Source organism: Haliotis asinina, chromosome 12 (assembly GCF_037392515.1).
Source record: "Haliotis asinina isolate JCU_RB_2024 chromosome 12, JCU_Hal_asi_v2, whole genome shotgun sequence".
Lineage (NCBI taxonomy): Eukaryota > Metazoa > Mollusca > Gastropoda > Lepetellida > Haliotidae > Haliotis > Haliotis asinina.
Genome location: NC_090291.1, coordinates 23,411,117 through 23,432,684, shown reverse-complemented (window position 1 = coordinate 23,432,684; position 21,568 = coordinate 23,411,117). Strand labels below are relative to the sequence as shown.

The 21,568-nt window shown below is 38.2% G+C and overlaps 1 protein-coding gene across 3 annotated transcripts in view; it reads right to left on the bottom strand.

Moving 5' to 3' along the window:
• LOC137257619 (E3 ubiquitin-protein ligase RNF31-like) overlaps window positions 1–21,568 on the bottom strand; it is a 375,097-nt gene that overhangs the window by 191,301 nt on the left and 162,228 nt on the right. For all 3 annotated transcript variants that reach the window (XM_067794941.1, XM_067794942.1, XM_067794943.1), the window contains exon 12: window positions 2,423–2,692. In XM_067794941.1, coding sequence (XP_067651042.1) covers window positions 2,423–2,692 — 270 coding nt within the window. The remainder of the gene's footprint in view (window positions 1–2,422; window positions 2,693–21,568) is intronic.

The following is a 21,568-nucleotide window of genomic DNA, read 5'->3' as shown; positions in this document are numbered from 1 at the left end:
GTGCTTGTTAGTCCTACGTGTACATTTCAGGCATCCTTACGATTATGTATGTTCACGATACAAAAAGTTTTTCATGACAGCTAGAGTTGATAAAGCCGAAATCTAGCATACCGATTGGTCAACGATCTAACCAATAGTCAATCTGTATCCAAGCTGTCTAGTGACCGAACGTACTCTTCAGAAATTTAGCCCACGCCCCATCACCTGTCATTTCCAATGTGACAGGTATCTCATGATACGATTGGTCATAGATAACAAATCAGGGACTATACTGAACAGTTAAGATACAAAACGTCCTATTCCGGAACTTTGATGACGCCCATCCCATGACCCTTTGTCTTATGTATGTGCAAGGAATAGCATTATACAATATGTATGCATGTATGTTCGTATATTTTCTGCGTTAAATCTAGATGAACCAAAGCGGCAAACTGAATCTGTTATATGTAAGTCACAGACCAGCTTATTAGTACTTAAGATATTCAGTATACACTAGCAATGTGTCAGCAAAAACGCTTCTTTCATAGATTATTATGCATGTGCGTAAATTCGTCTTTACTGCCATTGACATAGATGTTTTGAACAATTTAATCTCTCACAATGATATGAGAGGGACATCATTTGGTTTAAGTATGTCTTACATACAATGAAATGGACTGGCAAACGTCGAGACATTAAATGCAGATGTTCAAGCTGTGATGTGTTTTTGTGCGTTGACTGTTTTGAGGCCTACCATAAAGACTTGTTCCAAGGACGATAACGCTTTATGCACTAGTTGTGTTGTACAAATGGTACAGTATACCATTCTTGTCAGTTGTTGGGCACAATGTGTGAAGCCCGCGCGATACTGCTGGAATATAGCTAAAATCGCTGTAAAACTAAATTCACTCATTCTCTTCAATTGTTGCATGTCAGTTGTTATTCTTTTACATGTCCAAAATACTAAGACATGTGTGTTCACCATCTGAGAACGAATACACTCATCATAGTGTCAGTCTACTCCCATATGTCTTATGTGTTTCTTTCATACATCATTACAGTAACTGATGTTATGTTTACAATACACAAATTGTTGCATGATAGTTGATACAGCCGAAACACAACATAGCCATTGGTAAACAATAAAGCCAATAATCAATCTCTACCACATCACTTTGAGTGTCCAAACGTGCTCTTCAGAAATTTAGGCCCCGCCCCATCACCTTGCCCTTCCTATGTGACAGGTTCTCACGATACGATTGGTCAAAGTATCAGCCAATATAATGAGTAACTGAGATACAAAGCGTTACATTCGGGATATTTTATCCCTTCACATGACGGGAAGCTTTGTTTAGCATCGAGTAAAGATAAATGTATCATGCAGTATGTATGTGTATGAATGGTGATGTATGTTTGCAGCGTTAAGTTAAGATGAACAAAGTGACAAACTATAAATCTCTATATGTTCCATGTTACTTACACACCTATTGATACTTTCCTTGAAATAGTCTAGACGATTATAATACAAGCCCCCTATTTTTAAACTCTATTATAAATAATATATTATAATTCAGTCCATATGATGAGAGAGACAGGAGGAATTTGTATATTTGTTCATCTCGTACGTACAAAGACTGCGTATGTCTTGATAAAAATACAGCACACACTGGCAAAGGGGTATGAGAGACACAGGTAATAAATTACATGAAATGCTGTAATATATGTATTCACATCGGCCTCTTTCCCATTTACATCTTTACGACACAATTAAATAATCAGTACTTGTTTGTGAGACTAGACAGTTTCCTGTCATATCCGAGACCTGGCAGGGAAATCAGGCATGATTAGCACTAATTAGCCTCGTCACAGCAATCAGGCAGTCAGCGAGGGGTGCCAGGTGTTGGGCAGTGGAGCGGCTCCAGGGCTTAATGAGTTAAAGATCCCGCCCAGAGTAATCAATCAAGCATCCAGTAAATGTGCCAACAAGATTAATGCCACTTAGAATAGGATTAAAAGATTAAGTACTCCCCCTGTCTGGTCACTAAAGTTGTTCCTGTAGGGCACATCCCATTTTGTTTATCCTGTATTTCACTGGCTACTGTAGGTTACACCCATTTTTGTATCAGTCAGCAAATCATAATCTTTGTATTGTTTCAATTGTAGTTACATTGTCTCCACCTCCATTTGTCCATCAGTAGGGTTTAGACTCCAAACACAGGTCAGCTCTAGCCCTCAGCCCAGAGGGTTGTACCGACTCTCTGTGGCCACCCTTGTTATTCTATCTTTTGTAAATAAAGTTGTAATTAGCTTCTTGTGACTTCAGACTCTTTGCTGAGTTAATTTCACGCTAGTTAGATAAGAGATTTCACCGGAACCCTCACTTGGACTCAAGACCCTTATCATAACAATTATACAAACTGATCTTAATGATGTTGTTACTTACCAGTTGTGTTCGCGTGTTGATGCAGTACATAACAGCATCTTGGACATTGCCCTGTGATTCTTGTAGTGCTCTCTTAGCTTCCACTGTTGATATAACACCAATATCATTCTGCTGGGATTCTTGGCTCACATATGACACACTTGAAATCACATCATCCACATACTTTGCCCAAGTCTCATTCAGCCAGTCAATGACTAATTTGGTGTCCTTTCCACACTGCTCAAGGGCAATATGGACTTCTTCAACACCATACCCTTTTCGATCAGCTGACTGAAATATCAAGAATAAAGGAATAAAAGTTATGCAATGAAAAAAATCATATGTGTAGAAATCTGTGTTGGATAGCTGCTCATTCTCTCTTTAAAACAAGTTTATTTCATGCTTTCCTTCGAATAATTTTTACAACTCAACAAAAACATTTGTACCCAAAATATCAGAATTCTTTTGTAATGAATTCACAATTTTACACTATCTCATACTATGCATCTCATACTTCTATTTTAATTCAGAAGTGGCACTATGGGCCATGGAAATTATATATGCCATACATCTGTAACCAGCAAAGTCACAATTTAAAGATCTGTCGCATATATCTGCCAAGATCTGTTGAAAGATATGAAATGGTTTTCGGGTTGTGCTCTGGGAATGAAGCCCATCCCTCCATTTTGAGACCAAGTCCAAAACGTTTCCATAGAAACCACGAGAAAAATAAATCACACAAAATTGTAAATAGCAAAAGTCACCACTTTAGGGTCTGCAACACATATCTGCCAAGTTTTACAGACAGATATTAAGTTTTTTGAGTTCTGCTCTGGAAATGAAACACACTTCTCACACTAGGTCCGAAACATTTCCATGAAAACCCAGAAAATAATACATCACAAGATCCTGTACATAGCAAAAGGCACCACTTCAGGTTCTGACTGATATATCTACCAAGTTTTGCAGAAAAATATTGAACGGTTTTTGAGTTCTGATTCCAGAAACAAAACACACCTTTCACTTTTGAGACTATGTCTGTAACAAATCACAAAAACCTGTCAATACCAAAAGGCACCTCTATAGGTTCAGATTGATATATCTACCAAGTTTTGCAGAAAAATATTGAACGGTTTTTGAGTTCTGCTCCGGAAACGAAGCCCACCCAACCAGAAGACTAACACCAAAATGTTCCATGGCAAAATCTGTAAATAGCAAAAGGCACAACCATAGGCTGAGTTTACTATATCTATAAGGTTGGTAAAAAAATATTGAACGGTTTCTGAGTTATGCTCCGGAAACAAAATGATTACGGACGGGCGGACAAGGCATCGACTATATCCCCGCATTACATGCTGGGGGTATAAAAACATCTCACCCAACACATCCCATGAATACACATCACCATTAGAAACTGGTCAAATGTAGTGTATGTTACCTTCTCAGTTAAGTACAGATTCTAGCATTTTTGTTGGACTGAGTCAAATCTGTGATTCAAACCCACACTCTCAGAGTCGGGCACCTATTTGTCAGCCATGAAATCTACTCATCCATAAAATGCACAATGACAACTGGAAGTCTAGATCACATTACATGCATGAATTGGCAAAGCATCCACAGACAAAATCTATGATTACACAACGTCATTTAGAAAGTGGCCAAATATAACATGTTTTAATGAGGGTCTGTGGCTAAGACATACTAGTTGCTTCAACTAATGTTGAATCCTTCCAAATGACAAACTGAGATGTCTCCAACATAGTGGGAGGCAAACACAATTTTCCAGAAGCTATTGTCCACTTATGACCGATAATGTACAATCGCTATGCAATGACACACCCTTGTTTCATGTGGGTTTAAAGAGGCTGCTGAAAACACCAAGTATACACAGAAGGATGACAGAGTACACAGAAGGATGACAGTTGTTAACAGTTGATAGAAATGATGAACAATATATGTAAGTTTTCAGAAGCCTCAAGACAGATCCTCAAGGCTCTGACTACATAGGTCTTTGATATTGTCATGAGCAAATACTAAGAAGCAAAGGCAAGAGGAATAACAAGTCCTGCTGTACAGGGAATTGGTTCTTAGCCATGATGTCCTATTGCTAGCTAAGAAAACGTCTACTGACATCCAAAGAAGCTGCAGCTGTTTTTAAAGTGTTGTGTAAATGTGTAAATCCTTTTCAGCAAATGGTTCTTAATCCCTGGAAACTAAAAAACCAAAATACAACACTTAGATTCCATGCACTTATAGAGATGTCAGAGACAGTAGAGGTATGGGGTGTTTTCTTCAGATAAATGATGTGTTATGATCATCAGTGCTGGAGATAATAAGCTGCATGTCATTAGTTCCACAAATAGAGAAACAAGTCAAAGCGAGCTCTCTAGATAGAGGAGCATTCTGAGCATCAGGAACAAGCTCATGTTCATCCAAAGAAGCATAATCTTTTTGGGAGGAGCTTTAAAGTATGAAAGCTTTAAGCGAAAGCTTATAAATTTGCCAGACTGAAAAGCCATCCTTTTCATTTTGAGATTGCTATGCTTGTGAGCAGATATGTATTGTCAGTACTGTTATGTTTCTGACCACACTTACATGTAGTGTCAGAATTGTTTTGCCTGTGACCACTTACATGTAATGTCAGTACTGTTATTCTTGTGACAAAACACCTCATGTAATGTCAGTATTGCTGTTTGCGACCAAACATACTTGAAATGTCAGCATAGTTGTTTGCAACCCCACTTATTTATAGTCTTTATCATTTACATGCAATGTCAGAATTGTTACACCTTTGACCACACCTGTAATCTCAGCATTGCTATGCCTGTGACCACACTTAGATGTAATGTCAATATTGTTATGCTTGTGAGAACACTTACATGTAATGCCAGTATTGTTATGTGTGTGAGAACACTTACCTATGTCTGTATTGTTATGATTGTAGCCACACTTACATGTAATGCCAGTATTGTTATGTGTGTCAGAACACTTACATGTAGTGTCAGTATTGTTATGTGTGTGAGAACACTTACCTATGTCTGTATTGTTATGATTGTGGCCACACTTACATGTAGTGTCAGTATTGTTATGTGTGTGAGAACACTTACATGTAATGCCAGTATTGTTATGTGTGTGAGAACACTTACCTATGTCTGTATTGTTATGATTGTGGCCACACTTACATGTAGTGTAAGTATTGTTATGTTTGTGAGAACACTTACATGTAATGCCAGTATTGTTATGTGTGTGCATGTAATGCCAGTATTGTTATGTGTGTGAGAACACTTACCTATGTCTGTATTGTTATGATTGTGGCCACACTTACATGTAGTGTCAGTATTGTTATGTTTGTGAGAACACTTACATGTAATGTCAGTATTGTTATGTGTGTGAGAACATGTACATGTAATGTCAGTATTGTTATGTTTGTGGCCACACTTACATGTAATGCCAGTATTGTTATGTGTGTGAGAACACTTACCTATGTCTGTATTGTTATGATTGTGGCCACACTTACATGTAGTGTCAGTATTGTTATGTGTGTGAGAACACTTACATGTAGTGCCAGTATTGTTATGTGTGTGAGAACACTTACCTATGTCTGTATTGTTATGATTGTGGCCACACTTACATGTAATGCCAGTATTGTTATGTGTGTCAGAACACTTACATGTAATGCCAGTATTGTTATGTGTGTGAGAACACTTACCTATGTCTGTATTGTTATGATTGTGGCCACACTTACATGTAGTGTCAGTATTGTTACGTTTGTGAGAACACTTACATGCAATGCCAGTATTGTTATGTGTGTGAGAACACTTACATGTAATGCCAGTATTGTTATGTGTGTGAGAACACTTACCTATGTCTGTATTGTTATGATTGTGGCCACACTTACATGTAATGTCAGTATTGTTATGTTTGTGGCCACACTTACATGTAGTGTCAGTATTGTTATGTGTGTGAGAACACTTACCTATGTCTGTATTGTTATGATTGTGGCCACACTTACATGTAGTGTCAGTATTGTTATGTGTGTGAGAACACTTACCTATGTCTGTATTGTTATGATTGTGGCCACACTTACATGTAATGTCAGTATTGTTATGTGTGTGATAAGACTTACATATATTGCCTGTACTGTTATCCTTGTGATGAAACTCACATGTAATGTCCAGTCTCAGTAAACTTAGTCCCAATGTTACTTGTTAAAATTCCTACTACTGGGGTCTAACAAAACCTAGTAACCGTCCAATCAAATGTGAGATGGCTAAATGGATTTAACCAATCAGACAACAGCTATATATAGCTACTGTTAAGACTTTGGTGGGACTTACAAAATACTCCAGTCACTGACAATGATCTCTCAGCAAATGAACATCCACATATAACGCTGATATTTGAATTGCAATATATACGCTTTTTGGTTTCTGTTGACATGGTTACCATGAGGTAATATTTCAGCAAGCTGACATCCCTGAATATTGCCAAAAACACTATTTTCAGCAACAGTTTATTCACTGTTGTGGCGTGCTCCATGCACATCACCCAGAAGCAATCTTAGGGAAAATAGCATTCGGAATCGTTCTGGTACAAACCTTTGTGTGGGCAAAAGTTCAAAAGGTATGTGCGAATGTCCACTTCCATGATTTGGCGAGTTGTGTCCTCATTGGTCAATCTCAAAGGTTACCTGATGCAACCTCCTACACATACAGACAATAAAAGTATCAAAGAGAGTGGAGGAAAAGTCTCTTTTTTTTTCATTAAATCCAGTGTTTCACCTCACGTTCTCCAAATGTATCACTATAAAACTCTGGCAAAAAGTTGGGTAGTGATGGCCTGTTCCAAATCATCCAATCTGAAAATGACTACAGAACTTGTTGGCAACAGGTTGGTGGAGTATGTCGGACCAGTATTAGAAGGCATCCCTCAAAGATCAGTATTAAGCCCCTTAATATTAGACTTTTCGGAGATGACATGTCTCTGTATTTTGTAAGTGACTCCCCTGACATAGCTGCAGACTGTACAAATAATGACCTATAAAAATTTCAAATTGGGACAAGAAATGGAAGGTTTCAAACGTAATCGCCAGCACACAAAGTCGGCCGCCTAGCCCGCTCTGCCTCCGCGACTTCCACAAATGGAAGTCGGACAACTGGTAGTCTAGACTGCGTACTTTGTGTATCCTTCTGATGAATGTGGCTGTGCAGGCTAGGCAGCTGACTTTGTGTGCTGGCGATTAGGTGCCTGACTCTGAGGTTCGGGTTCGAATCCCAGATGGGACTCAACCCCAAAAAGTACTAGAACTTGTACTTTTTACTAAGAAAGTGAAATCAGAAATATGACATATGTTGCATTAGACCACTTTCTAAATGGCACTGTGTGATCACAGGTTTGAGGCACTACTTAACTGTTAACTGTTAACTTCTTATTACTTAACTCTTGAAGGATGATTGTTTCATGCACATAATGGCAATATACCCATTGTGGATGTGGCATTTTGTAAAAAGTATCTTATGATTTGATTGCCTGTTTTGGGTCATCCAGTTTTGAATATTTTTGTTGTTTTTTTTAATATTTTTGATCAAGTTTTGTGCACCCTATTATAAAATGTGAAGCACAGTCTGACATTTGATTGTTAACAGACTACTCCAAAGTAAGGCCATGTATAGTCCAAAGCATTGTCAGATGATAAACTATTATATATTGAGTTCATTTTCAGATTTCAGTGGCTGGTCAAAAGAACTGATGGGTGCATATATTGTTTTACATACTATGTTTGCAGAGAGCTGTTGTCCTTTCTGGCGTCATCCCATGACACGAAAATAGATGGCAACAAGGCCATGCAAACAATGATGCCCTACACAAGAAGGCTTACACCCTGTACCAGAAAATGAAACACAGCTGTGCGGTGTATTCTTGGAGAGTAAGGCAAAATTTCACTGCATTATGATGATGGGCTTCATCTGACACCCAGAGGAGAACAAGAGTCATCAGAAAATGACACATTCCCCCGGCCCCCACATATTTGAAAGGACAAATCATCCGACAATTACTTATTGTATTTTAGACAAAGTCTGAATTGTTTCCATGGAATTCATGAAAAATATAAATGCCATATGTCTGTAATCAGAAAAAATCACCATTTCAAGATCTGTCTTGTATATCTGCCAAGGTCTTTTGAAAGATATGAAATGGTTTTCGAGTAGTGCTCCAGAAGCGAAGTCAGCAACAATAATAATAATACATCATAAAAACTTGTAAATAGCAAAAGGCACCACTTTGGGGTCTGCCACACATATCTACCAGGTAACACTGACAGATATTCACAAGTTTTTGAGTTCTGCTCTGGAAACGAAACACACCTCTCACTTTTGAGACTAAGTAAAAAATGTTTCCATGGAAACTGAGAAAATGATGAATCACTAAAACCTGGAAATAGCAAAAGGCACCACTACAGGTTCAGACTCATATATCTACCAAGTTTTGCAGAAAAATATTAAACGGTTTTTGAGTTCTGCTCTGGAAACGAAGCCCATACCTCCATTTTGAGACTAAGTCCGAAATGTTTCCATGGAAACCAAGAAAATGATGAATCACAAAAACCTGCAAATAGCAAAAGGCACCACTCTGGGGTCTGCAAAACATATCTACCAGGTAACACTGACAGATATTCAGAAATGTTTTAGTTCTGCTCCTGAAACGAAACACACCTCTCACTTTTGAGATTTAGTCCAAAACGTTTCCATGGAGACCAAGAAGACAATAAATCTCAAAAACCTGTAAGTAGCAAAAGGCACCACTTTAGGTTCTGACTGATATATCTACCAAGTTTTGCTGAAAAATATAGAATGGTTTTTGAGTTCTGCTCCAGAAACGAAACACACCTCTCATTTTTGACACAAAGTCTGATTCGTTTCCATGGAAACCGAGAAACTAAGAAATCACAAAAGCCTGTAACTAGCAAAAGGCACCACTTTGGGGCCCGTCACACATATCTACCAAGTTTTGCAGAAAAATATTGAACGGTTTTTGAGTTATGCTCCGGAAACGAAGCCCATTCCTGCATTTTGAGACTAAGTCCGAAACGTTTCCATGGAAACTGAGAAAATAATAAATCACTAAAACCTGTAAATAGCAAAAGGCACCACTTTGGGGTCTGCCACACATATCTACCAAGTTTTGCAGAAAAATATTGAACAGTTTTTGAGTTATACTCCGGAAACGAAGCCTGCCTCACCATAAGACTAACACCAAAATGTTCCATGGAAAAACAAAAAAAATAAAAATGCCAAAACTCTGTAAACAGCAAAAGGCACAACCATAGGTTGAGATCATTACATCTATCAAGTTTGATCTAAAAATATTGAATGGTTTCTGAGCTATGCTCTGGAAACAAAATGATTACGGACAGACGGACGGATGGACAGACGAGGCGTTGACTATTTTCCCCCGCATTACATGCCGGGGGGATAAAAACACAGATTTTCAATAATTTTGTATTGAGCTAAATCAAAGGCAAGGTACAAAAGATTCACAAGAGAGGTTTCATATACAATACAACTGAGTCAATTCTAAAGTAATGGGTCACAAATATAATATCAACTCATAGAAGTCTTGATGTGAGAGTGAGAAACAGTTATACAGTTATGCAGAATGTAAAGTGGTGAGCGGTCAGGCAGCGATTATGTAGATCAAGTGGTGACTGAGAGATTGGCAGGTTAATTTACTCTAGTTAATCTGTGCATGTCCATGTCAACAACATGTCAACTAGCCTTTAAATATACAGTCAACATTTCCTGAAAATTTGAGCACATATGAACATCACCATCAACATAGAATCTTATTGGCCAGCCTCCCAGAAGTCAAAAGTTAATCAAAACACAAAGTCAAGGGGCGGTAACTCTAAAGCACTTCCTTTAAGGCCTGCAGCCAAAATACTAAAAAACTTAACATTTATGATACAAAATGTGACCCATAATAATTATCATTCAAAACACTGAACGTTGTGACCCAATAATAATTATTACTTAATTAATAACACAATTTACAGAAAACACATTCTCGTAGCACATTCTCAGAAAGTTATTGTGAAAGAAGTTTGCATTAAATGTATTAATAATGCATGATATTGTTTGGGCTCTGGTTGAATGCAGAATCTTCATTTACCATTTACTTTGCATTAATATTGGTACCTGCTCTTCTTCCAAATAAATGGCAACAAGAAGACATCGCTATTAACACTGTGTTGTGTTGTTTCAGTTGTAACCTGTTATCTTCATCTGTGGCATTTCATAACATCACAATGTGGCATTAAGGTAGACATGATACTAATCTATGGATTTAATCAAAATTTAGACACATGTAGGTTGAGGTGAGGTGCACTTAATACAGTGACACATAGGTAGATATAATGCTAATCTATGATACATGTGTGAGGTTTAAGTTGCTTTGACAGCCCACACTAAGTAGGGCCAATAGAGACTTAACACTTTTGTTTGAGGCTATGTTGAAAAAGAAGAAAGAGAAAAGGGCCAGAAAAGTGACATTTTCGTAGATATAATACCAACCTGTGAATTAGAATACAATTCAAGATACAAGTGTTGAGGCTATGGTGGACCTAACAACAGTGGCGACCATTATGTTGAGTGTAGGAAAGAGATCATTTCATTTGCAGATGCACATGTTTCACATACAATGAACAGTGGCCTGCTTGGGTGGCATTTGATCAGATATGGATGTGAAAACATTTTCTGGTCGACAGAAGTATTTACTTAAATCTTAAATCTTGTTTCCTTTATCAATTCTTCTTTTAGACGTAACCCCTCAATATAATCAGAAGTTGCCTGCGGTCTCTCCTATGACGTTGCCCATGACTTCACCAGTTATTTCTGTAGCCAAGCAATATTTTACAAAGTCACACTGTACAAGGTGCCATCTTCTTAATGCCATGTCACACGTCGCTCTTTTTTTCACGCATCATGTGATAGCAATTATAGAACACCATACAAGACTGACTTGAATGACATATGAGAAGAATATCCTGGCCCCACATGGATTAGATAAATTTTTCCTCTTGAAAAGTCAAATGTGAATCTTGGAGAAAGTGTCGCAAGACATTTTTGGAGAGGAGATATTTACCTCTTACCTGAACTGACCTGAAGAAAGAATACAAGGTTTTCAAGAGGTCATTGTCATTAACCCAAAGCACCTAGACAAACACAATACAGAGGTTTTAATAATATCTTTACTCAACCTGAGCTAGAAATCACACACATACTACAGAAACACATGGTGTCAGACATGAGGAAGTTCACTGAGGGCCCTGTGAACCAGTTTTCAGTCAAATGGGCACTGAGTTGCACACACTAAATGTTCACTGCCGTCACTTTAGTACCATGTATGTCCACCCTCAATTTAGGCACGCATTCTCCCTCTAGCTGAAGACGTTTATTGTCATAAAAGGTCACATGGTATTCAACGCCACTCAAGGGCTTGTGCAAGTTGCTGTCTATTCTGTGGTGGGTTTGGGTATTTCCACATATGTCTGTCTAGTGCATTCCACATATGCTCCATCGGGGGACATGTATGGAGAACATGCAGGCCAATGTAGAGTTCCTCTTCTGGGAAGACATCTGTGACATCTGAGTTCAGGCATCAACACCTGCCCTTTGAAGGGTCTGTAGGCCCTGATATCTGCAGCTAATCATCCGGAAACAGTCTCTCAGGAGTAATCATCATCTCATCCTCAAATGCCAGTCTTCAGTCGGTGTTGTTACTCGTGGTCTCACACTTCTTGGTCTTTACTGTGTCTGACTGTCTACCTGTAATATTGAAGCTGTCTAGAAATGGCTACATGTGTGCAGCCAAAGTTTCTTGCAACATTGGCACGTGTTGACCCCATCTGGAGCATATGTATGGTCCTTACTTGTTCAACTACAAGCTGATAGTCGGTGATCTTTTTTAAACTGCATGCTTAACCTGTCTGCACACAAACTTATAAATCTTTACTCTGACAGAGGCCCCAAACCATGTTTTATATAATTTACCACTTCCATGTTTATTTCACCACATGCACATGAATTTCACTGCATGTATCAAACTGCAACGTTGGCGAGAAATGTTTCAGTGTATAATTTACCCATGAAAATATTTCTTCAAAAAATGAGAAACGGTAACTTTGGGTATACTTATTTTTGCTGGTCAGTTTAGATCACCATGACCTTGACAGTTCAATGATCCACAAGAAAAGTTACTATTTATATCTTATATGATTTGGAAAAGCAATAAGAACACATCCTAACCATTCACACACTGTACATACCTGAACTAAGAAATAAAAGAACAGAACACATCCGGTAAACTATTCCCACGCAAACTTTCTGATGATCATATGTTCTCATCGTATAAAAGCCATTTATACATGAGAATTTATTTAGGATGGAGACAACAGTCACTTCTAAATCAAATATCACTGGCTGTACTGAGGCAAAAAGTGAAGAAAACAAGTGTCACAGCAACTCCTCACAGCACTGATGTAAAAACTCCTTGCATCTCATGTAAACATTGGGCTGAATCCTACAGATCAAAAATGGAAAAGCAAAACAGAAACATGTGAGAATTAAAGTTATAGAAGGTTCTTATGTAGTGGTGTATACTAATGCTTTGTCGCTATTCGGGGCAGGGGTTTTCAAGCCTGATATCTTTCCTGGTTCCTATGGATCGGCAAAAACAACCCACAAAAACAAAATTGGAACAACATGTGACTGTGAGAATTATTGTTTGTAGAAACAAGTTTCATACATAGAGTCTATTTTACTAAAACTTTATCGCTTTATTCACGGAAGGGGTCCTTAAGCTTCATATCTTTCCATACTGAATCCTTCGTATGTCTATATTCAAGAACATCATCTCCTCCCTCCAGTATGCAAGTTAGTACTTAATGTTTTTCTCTCAGTACTTTCCCGTTTGCCACAAATTTACTCCTTAATTTCTTATCCCTCCTCAAACAGGTTGGTCAGTCTGAAATTGACAGTTTCCAACTTGTTGGGGTTTCAGCAGCAGCTTCACCCCACTACCTCCACTTGTTGTTGTGACAGACATGTCTATTTCTTTGTATCAATCTGTGGAAGTGACAAAAATCAGGTGCCAGTTGGCATGAGAACACTACTAAAAGTAATTACTAAAGGAGGCAAGCGTTGATTCGGCAAGCCACCACTTAATGTACTGGGATATGAATGCTGCTCTAAAACAAGATCACTGTCTCACTGACCTGTCTCATTATAATGCTGCTTGTCTGGTGCTTTGAATTCACTACCATTTGTTGTTACACAGAATGTAGTAGTCCCCTGTAAATGTGGTGTGCAGGCATAACATACATTCAGATATGTTGTTGAAACTCTACACACAGATACTCCATGTGATACACAATCGAAAAACTGTACAGAAGTCAGTGTGGCCTTCAACTGAACTATCTCACTATAATGCTGCCTCTTCGATAATTTGCAGAATGCAGTAATTCCCTGTAGATGGTATAAATCCAGTGCAGTCTTTGCATTCTGTCGAATATGTAGTTAAAACTTCACACACACAAATATTTCCTATGTGATAATACAGTGAAACTGTATAGTAACCAGCATAGTCATTCCGAGAACTACCTCAAATCATCTCCACATATGACATCACTATTAGAGTGACCTCCATGATCATGGACGCAAAAATGGGAGACTAAGAGCTTGCATATGAGGTTGAAAACAGCTCTGTTATCAAAAGCAGAGAATCTGCAAGTGGCGATATGTTAAGCATGTAGGAGTATGCATCAATCCCTTGAACTAGTAGACAGTCATCAGTGAAAGCCTCAAACTTGATGCCTCAGCCAAGCAGGAACTGGTTTATTAAAAGCCAGTCATGAAAGTATCAACCAGGAGGATCCCCATTAGTAGTGTCTGTAGAGATAGTGTCAATGCTGAGGGATAGATTAACCAAAGCAGTCATTATAATCAGTAATTAGTAGCCCTAGCTGTGGGTAGGTACATCGAAGGGGTCTCCCTTTGCAGGAAGGAGAGGGGAACTGACTGGTGAGATTAGTGAACTCAGCAGTAGGACATCTACTTGCCGTACTTGTTTCAAAGATGTAGCCATGACTTGCACAATCAAGACAAAGTCCACAAAAAGGTGAAAAAGCCTTGAGGCACAGGTAGGTTCAACTGTGATGATCTAGAAGTAGCCTGCAATGAATAGATGGAGATGAATTTGGTCACCAGAGCAGACAGGTTTGCCGAACTCAACATCAAGTTGGTGGTGAAGACAAAAGCAGATCCAATGAACAACAGATTGGTGAATGCTCAGTAAGCCAAGGGTAAGTCACTGACAATGGTTGATAATACATTACCACAGAAGTCAGGATTGTTGATCCAGGAAGGATCATCGACCTGGTAGGGATTGCCAAGATTGTTGAACTGAGTGGGAGGGCTGAACTGGGCTGAAGTTCCAAACTGAAAGAGGAATGGTGCACTTGTTTGAAGGGTTGAAACAAACTAGAGTGGTGCTCTGGTATGAACACGTGACCCAAACTGTAGAGTTGTAGAGCCAATTGAAAGCAAACTGAGGGGAATAGTCAACCAGGAAACAATTGCTTGAGTGGGAGGTATCGCTGAACACAAGTCCGTAGTGACTATGAAAATTGTGATCGTCGCACCAGAAAAGTGACACATACTACCTGATGCTTTAACTGCTATTCCGGGTGATTGTCACGAGAGCCGTAGGATATGACTGAGATGGTGGAATAGGTAGCACCAGCATTCCAGCAGAAAAATCTGCATGTTGCTTAACTGGACTGGAGGTTGGAGATTTCCACTAAGGTATGATTCCGATGGGGTATCCAAAAACATCCTCTTCCAGTGAGGGTGAAGAAATGCCAAGCGGACTTATAAGGACGATCCCGCTTCGATGATGACAGGCCTTCATTTGGTCTCCTGTCTACCACTCGCCATCTCTCATAAGCAGTAAATGCATCATCATCCAAGGTAGCACAGTAAGAGTAATTATCCACACATAAAGTATGGGGATCCGCAGGAGAAAGGTTACTTTTACATCAAAATTTCCTCGTTCCAGGAAAAATATTCAAGAGAACTCTTGAAAGTCTATGAAGAATATCCAGTGAATGTGTCTTGAAGTATCTCGTTGACAAGTTTAACATCCAGTTTAACATGCTAAGTCCCTGTCGAAAAGATCATGAATTCTTCATGAATTCTTCATCTTTAAAACATTAAATGAGACATCTCCTTCATGAAGAGTTCATGAAGATACTTCATGAAGAGTTGATGAAGAATTCATGAAGAGTTCATGAAGATACTTCATGAAGATATTTCATGAATAGTTCATGAAGAATTCATGAATTTTCATCATGAAGAGTTCGTGAAGAATTCATGAACATTAAATGAGACATATACTTCATGAAGATACTTCCTGAAGAGTTCATGAAGACCCCCTGAAATGTTCATGAAGACTTCCTGAAGAGCCTTTTCAGCCTTTTTCTGCAACACAAGTCACATAATCTGACCATGACATGCAAGCTGTCAGGCAACATATAAATTCATCACCAATAGATGTAACATAAATTAAATATCAAGCAACAAATCTTCAGCAGAAAATTCTGATTAATTATTTAAAAACAACACAAGAACCTGTATCCAAACATTGTGCTCTAGAATAAAAGAAGCTGTCATCCATATATACTTGTTTAATCTTTACTACAGCTTGGATGTCAATCAGTCTGTATCCAGGAAAATGAACTTCTTAGGAACACCATTTCATGCAGTAGATTGTAATATACAATTTCAGAAAGTGTAATCCCTTCAGACTATATGTTTTTTAAGTAGACAATGAGAGTCACAACCAACAGAAAATTTACAACAGGGCCTATAATCATCTACCTGGAAGTTGTACATGGGGCATCACAGTTAATCTCAGAAGAAACAGGATGGAAGAACCTTCAGGAAGAGCAGTGTAACTTCACTGAAGATGCCCACATTGGTTTAAGAATGGTTAGTGACTGAGTGAGTTGAGTTCCAGTAATATCACGACAAGGAACCCAAGAGAAGGGCTACAGACATTGTACTCATGTGACGAATCAAACCCAACTCCTCAGTGTGAAATGTGAACACTTTGGCTCAGGAATATAATCATCGAGCAGAACTTCATGTTTGTGTTTCAACATTTGCATGATTGGACCATTTCCTCAGAATCGCCCAGTGGAAATCCGAAAAACATTGCAACCAACAACATTTAATCATAGTCTTTCCATTTCAAAGAGTATAAAGCAAATATTGAAACTTTGTTGTTTAAAAAAAATAATTGCTCAAAATTTTAAGTATATATAACTTGTTTCAGATAATTTTCTTCTGATTAATTAAACTATTTTAAATAATTTAATAATTTAATTTTACACTGATGACCTTAAATTATTTTTTTTTAATACAAAGAGTCCATATCAAGTAACAAAACTGGCTTCTAAATTACTAGTCTTCGTAACATTCATAATCAAATATATTCTGAAATATCTGCATTTCCCAACACTTAAAATAATCAGCACATCATAAAATAGAAAAACGTATCTTCATGTAACTGAACCTATTTCCAACTCAAATAAATGACTAAACATTGTGGCACATTCTCTTTTAATTTACAATCGGTAATAATTCCAAAACTGAATACAAAAACGACAGAGAGAAAATGAAACATCCCTAAAAGTGCCTACAGCAATTATCTGGCTTTTCATTTGAATTTATTTTGTTGTTTATAATCTAAGCCAGACAAACTTAGCACCAAATTAGCACCTTGAACTTTGACACCATCTGCATGTGCTCAGATAACACAACTCAAAATTTTTAAGTCACCAGCGTTACATGGCCCTTTGTAAGTCCCATCGTACACAAAGTTCAAATTATCATTCAGTACACATTACTGATTTTCTGTTTGAGACTAAGAGACATACACTGTATAAAAACAACACTTGATACACTGCTATATGTTTAAAAAATGTCATTCTCCTCAAAGAGAGCTGCTTATCCCTTTACCAATGTTTGTATATGCATATTCCGGCACTCAAAATAATTTCAAAATTGTTGTTTTTTACGTACCGCTCACGGAAATCAACTTGGGATGCATCCATAGGCTGTCAATCTAGTCGATTCCTTTATCTTGAGTCAGTTCTTGACATATCCATCATTGTATTATCCACAAAATGCGCGAATCGCAAATTCATTAGTGATATTCATCGCCTGAATCGTCTGTCGGCGAAGCTGCATTTGGCGCCTTCTGCCTCGCTCTCGCGCTCGAAGCAGCAATGGTGTCAGGCCGGGAAACGGTCGCGTCTTTCCATATCGAATGTTGCAAGTTTGAAGTAAAGACATTTTTTCATAGAAAAGAAAAATTAAGTGTAAATATAAACCCTTAGATCAGAAATAAATCGTGTCTATAAATAAAATAAGCTGTATGATTATTGTTATCCGTTCTTAAAGTCGTAATAGATTTCGGAAGAACGAAGGGCGGGGCAGTTTTGGCGCGAAAGTTACTTCATCATACCAACAGTGTATAATTTCTCTTCTTATGAACAAATAATGGCAAGAATTACAATATTTAGGTATCAATATCGAAATTAGAACTTGTCAATATACATGTCGTATTATTGTCAATGGCGGGGATCCAGTAAAAACATGTTCTGAGTTCACATTCCGTTGTCGATCCTAACTTGGAAGTTTAGTTCATGCACATGTCCCCGGTCGTAAATTTTATTTCATTAGTCTAAACTGACGTAGTTTTAGGGTCATATCGCACTGGACAGAGAATGTTTTCAACGAGAAGAACAACTTGCGGGTTAAGAAAGCTCTCAGAAGCATGGCGATATCAAAATATTTTTCCCACATTTCTTTTATTTCTAGTACCGAGTCAACTGTTAATGTTTTTGACTGTTTTATGTTTTTGCTTCGTTATAAACTTTGCGGAAGACGTCCTTACGATAGTAAAGTATCTGCATGCATGTCCGATCATGAGCAATCACGGGAAAAATTCTAAGAAATGAGACGATTTTGACAGGAAAACTTTACTTTATGGAGTAAATATGAATAAGGAAGACAAGTAGAAAACTTCCACGGTACCAACTGGTTATGCAGCTATTTTAAGAAGGTAAGTTTTACCTTGAACTGTCCCGATGTTACTAAAACAACTCCTGTTAGGCACAGAATTGTTTAGCGTTCTTTCATGCATTTTTTTGTTGTATATTTTATGAAACAACAACAAAAGTTACTGGACAAACACTAGTAATGCCACAAGAGATAGGATTTACAGACAATTTAAACTTAATTAAATATGTTGAAACTAAGTTTATGCCTCATCTGTAATCGTTTACATAACAACTTATCTAACATGAATAAAAGTATTGTAGCTTGTAATATTTATTCTGTATTTTCTTTTTAATGTAGTTTACACTGGAAATTTGTAGTGAATAAGATTAAACTTACTTCATGAACAAAAACTTCATGAAGTAGCATATAACTTCATGAACTCTTCAAAATGTCGCTGTGAACTTGAAGAATAAGTGAAGGTCACCAAAGTCAAGTCTGCTCTGCACCTCCCCTAGATGAAATATAGTGTCAAATACGAAGAAAATTCAGTGAACAGTTCCTGATATATCTTGCTGACATGGGTAAAATGTTTAAGTTCCCTTGTCACCTTGAAATGAAGGTCAAGGTCACCAAGGTACCAAATATGAAAAAGATGGAAGTACTGATGCATGTACAGATGGATGGACATAGCCTCTTACTATATCCCCACTTTGCGCATTGGGGGATAAATGACAGTCATGTGACTGTCCTTGGCACTTTGCATGCTTGACAGGGATGATGACGTCTCCAGGAATGGGAACGGTGGGAAGTGATCAGTCAGGATGTTTCCATGTGATGGTTGAAGTAAGAGCGAGAAATACCCATAGTCAGGATAAGTTTAAAACTGAGTGTCTTCTTACATGGCAAGATTGAATTTTTGGTCATGTGATTGACAAAAATGGACAGCACAAAATGCCTGAAAAGACCTGTGTAAGGGCTACTTGTTTTCTTAGGTCTCGTCAACTACCATTATCAGTTCCTGCTAGATCTTATTACAGTGCTGAGGCCACTCAATGAATTGCTTGAAAAGGGCAAGAAATGGAAATGGTCCAAATCACGTGAAGATGCATAAGAGCCAAGGAACTTTTAAAATCTGATCTTGTCCTAATATACTATGATCCAAATCTGGAGCTGAGAGTAGCATGTGATACATTGCCTTATGGACTGGGTGAGTGAGTGAGTTTAGTTTTACGCCTCATTCAGCCATATTCCAGCTAAATGGCGGTGATCTGTAAATAATCAAGTCTGGACAAGACAATCCTGTGATCAACAACATGAGCATTGACCTGCGCAATTGGGAACCGATGACGTGTCAACCAAGTCAGCAAGCCTAACCACCCGATCCTGTTAGTCGCCTCTTACGACAAGCATAGTCGCCCTTTATGACAAGCATGGGTTGCTGAAGGTCTATTCTACCCTGAGACCTTCACAGGTCCTTATGGATTGGGTGCTGTATTATTGAAAACTACATCATGCTTGATGTTTCTGAGAAGCCAGTCGCATTCAGTAACTGCAGCTTGACTAAAGCTGAGGAACTACTCTAAAAGCGATATAGAAGCTCTGGGACTGGTATAGGGTGTTAATATGTGTATGGCTGGAAATTTACCAATCATCAACCACTTACAGCAACTCTAATCTGAACAATGGTATTTCAGCAATGGTTGAAGCTTGGATGTTATGTTAACAGAGTTATGAGCCCTTGGTGGCGTGTGTTGTATTGTCGTTGAGCAGAGATATTTTCTTGAATTGCTCTATTAACCAAACCTTTACATACACCTCCCTGGTGTAGTGTGTCAGTAAATGTGTGATTGTACACTCTACCCAAGAATTTGATTGGAACTGAGGTGTACAGTGAGTCAGAATTGGTTCTTTCAACCGCCCAGTGGGTACATGACAAGTCACACTTCACAGAGACAGTGAGTATTGGCCATACGTGGCAGGCACTGATTTTCACTTTAGACTGTTTATCTGCCTCTTACTGTTGGGGATCCATTTGTCAGCATCTTTCTGTGTTGTAAACTGGTGTGAAACTTTAAATGTTAACACATATTTGCCAAAAGCAACAACATTCTTTTGTGTAGTGTGTGACATCACAAGGTTTGAATATGACCCAGTTTTGTCTATGCACACCAGGCTTGCTTGTTGGGAGGCCAAGCTATTACAGCTACTGATCTGCTCAAATGACACTGAATCTAACCCCAGCCCACTTACACTAGAAAGAGATACTTGATGTCAAATCAGGACTATCTGACTTGAAATCTGAAGTTAAAGCAATCAACTGGAAATGTATTGATCTGGATAAAAGAGTTGGTGAGCTCAAGTCGGACTTTAACCAGGTACAACAAACCCATGATGTTCTGTTCAGTGACATCGAATGAGAAAGTGGAATGTGTATCATTAAGATTTTCTCGTATGGATGATGAACAAGATAACTTAGAATCATATAGCTGACATATAACATCATTCTGTATGGTATGTCAGAATCACATGAGAAATCCATGGCGTGTAAAGAAATGGTCCTGTCATTCTTTAATGAAAGTTTAACCTTTAATAAACACAGCAGTCGAGCTCACCACCTTGGCAAGCAATGTCAAAACGATGATTGACCATGCCCTATTATTGTGATACTTGTGGTTTTTGGTGAGAGCTCTCGAGGAAAGACCAGCACTCAAGGCAAACAGGTACAGCATATCGAGCCATCTGACATCAAAACTGCAAGTTCTCAAAGGAACAAATCAGTTTGGCTTCTTCCAGAACGCTCTGTTGAGGAGGTACCACGCTTATTTGGTGAGGCAACAAGTGTGAAATCTAAGTAAAAGAGATGGTGAATAGTCACATCCTGTACCGATACTGGACCTTCAACATAGGCCAAGGACCAAACTTTATTTCACATAAAACTTGTAACCTTGACACCAGTAGTGATGACAGCTACATACACTGCGATGATGAAACGTTTAACTTCTTCTGTTGGAACATGAATGGATGTAAAAACAAAATACACAAC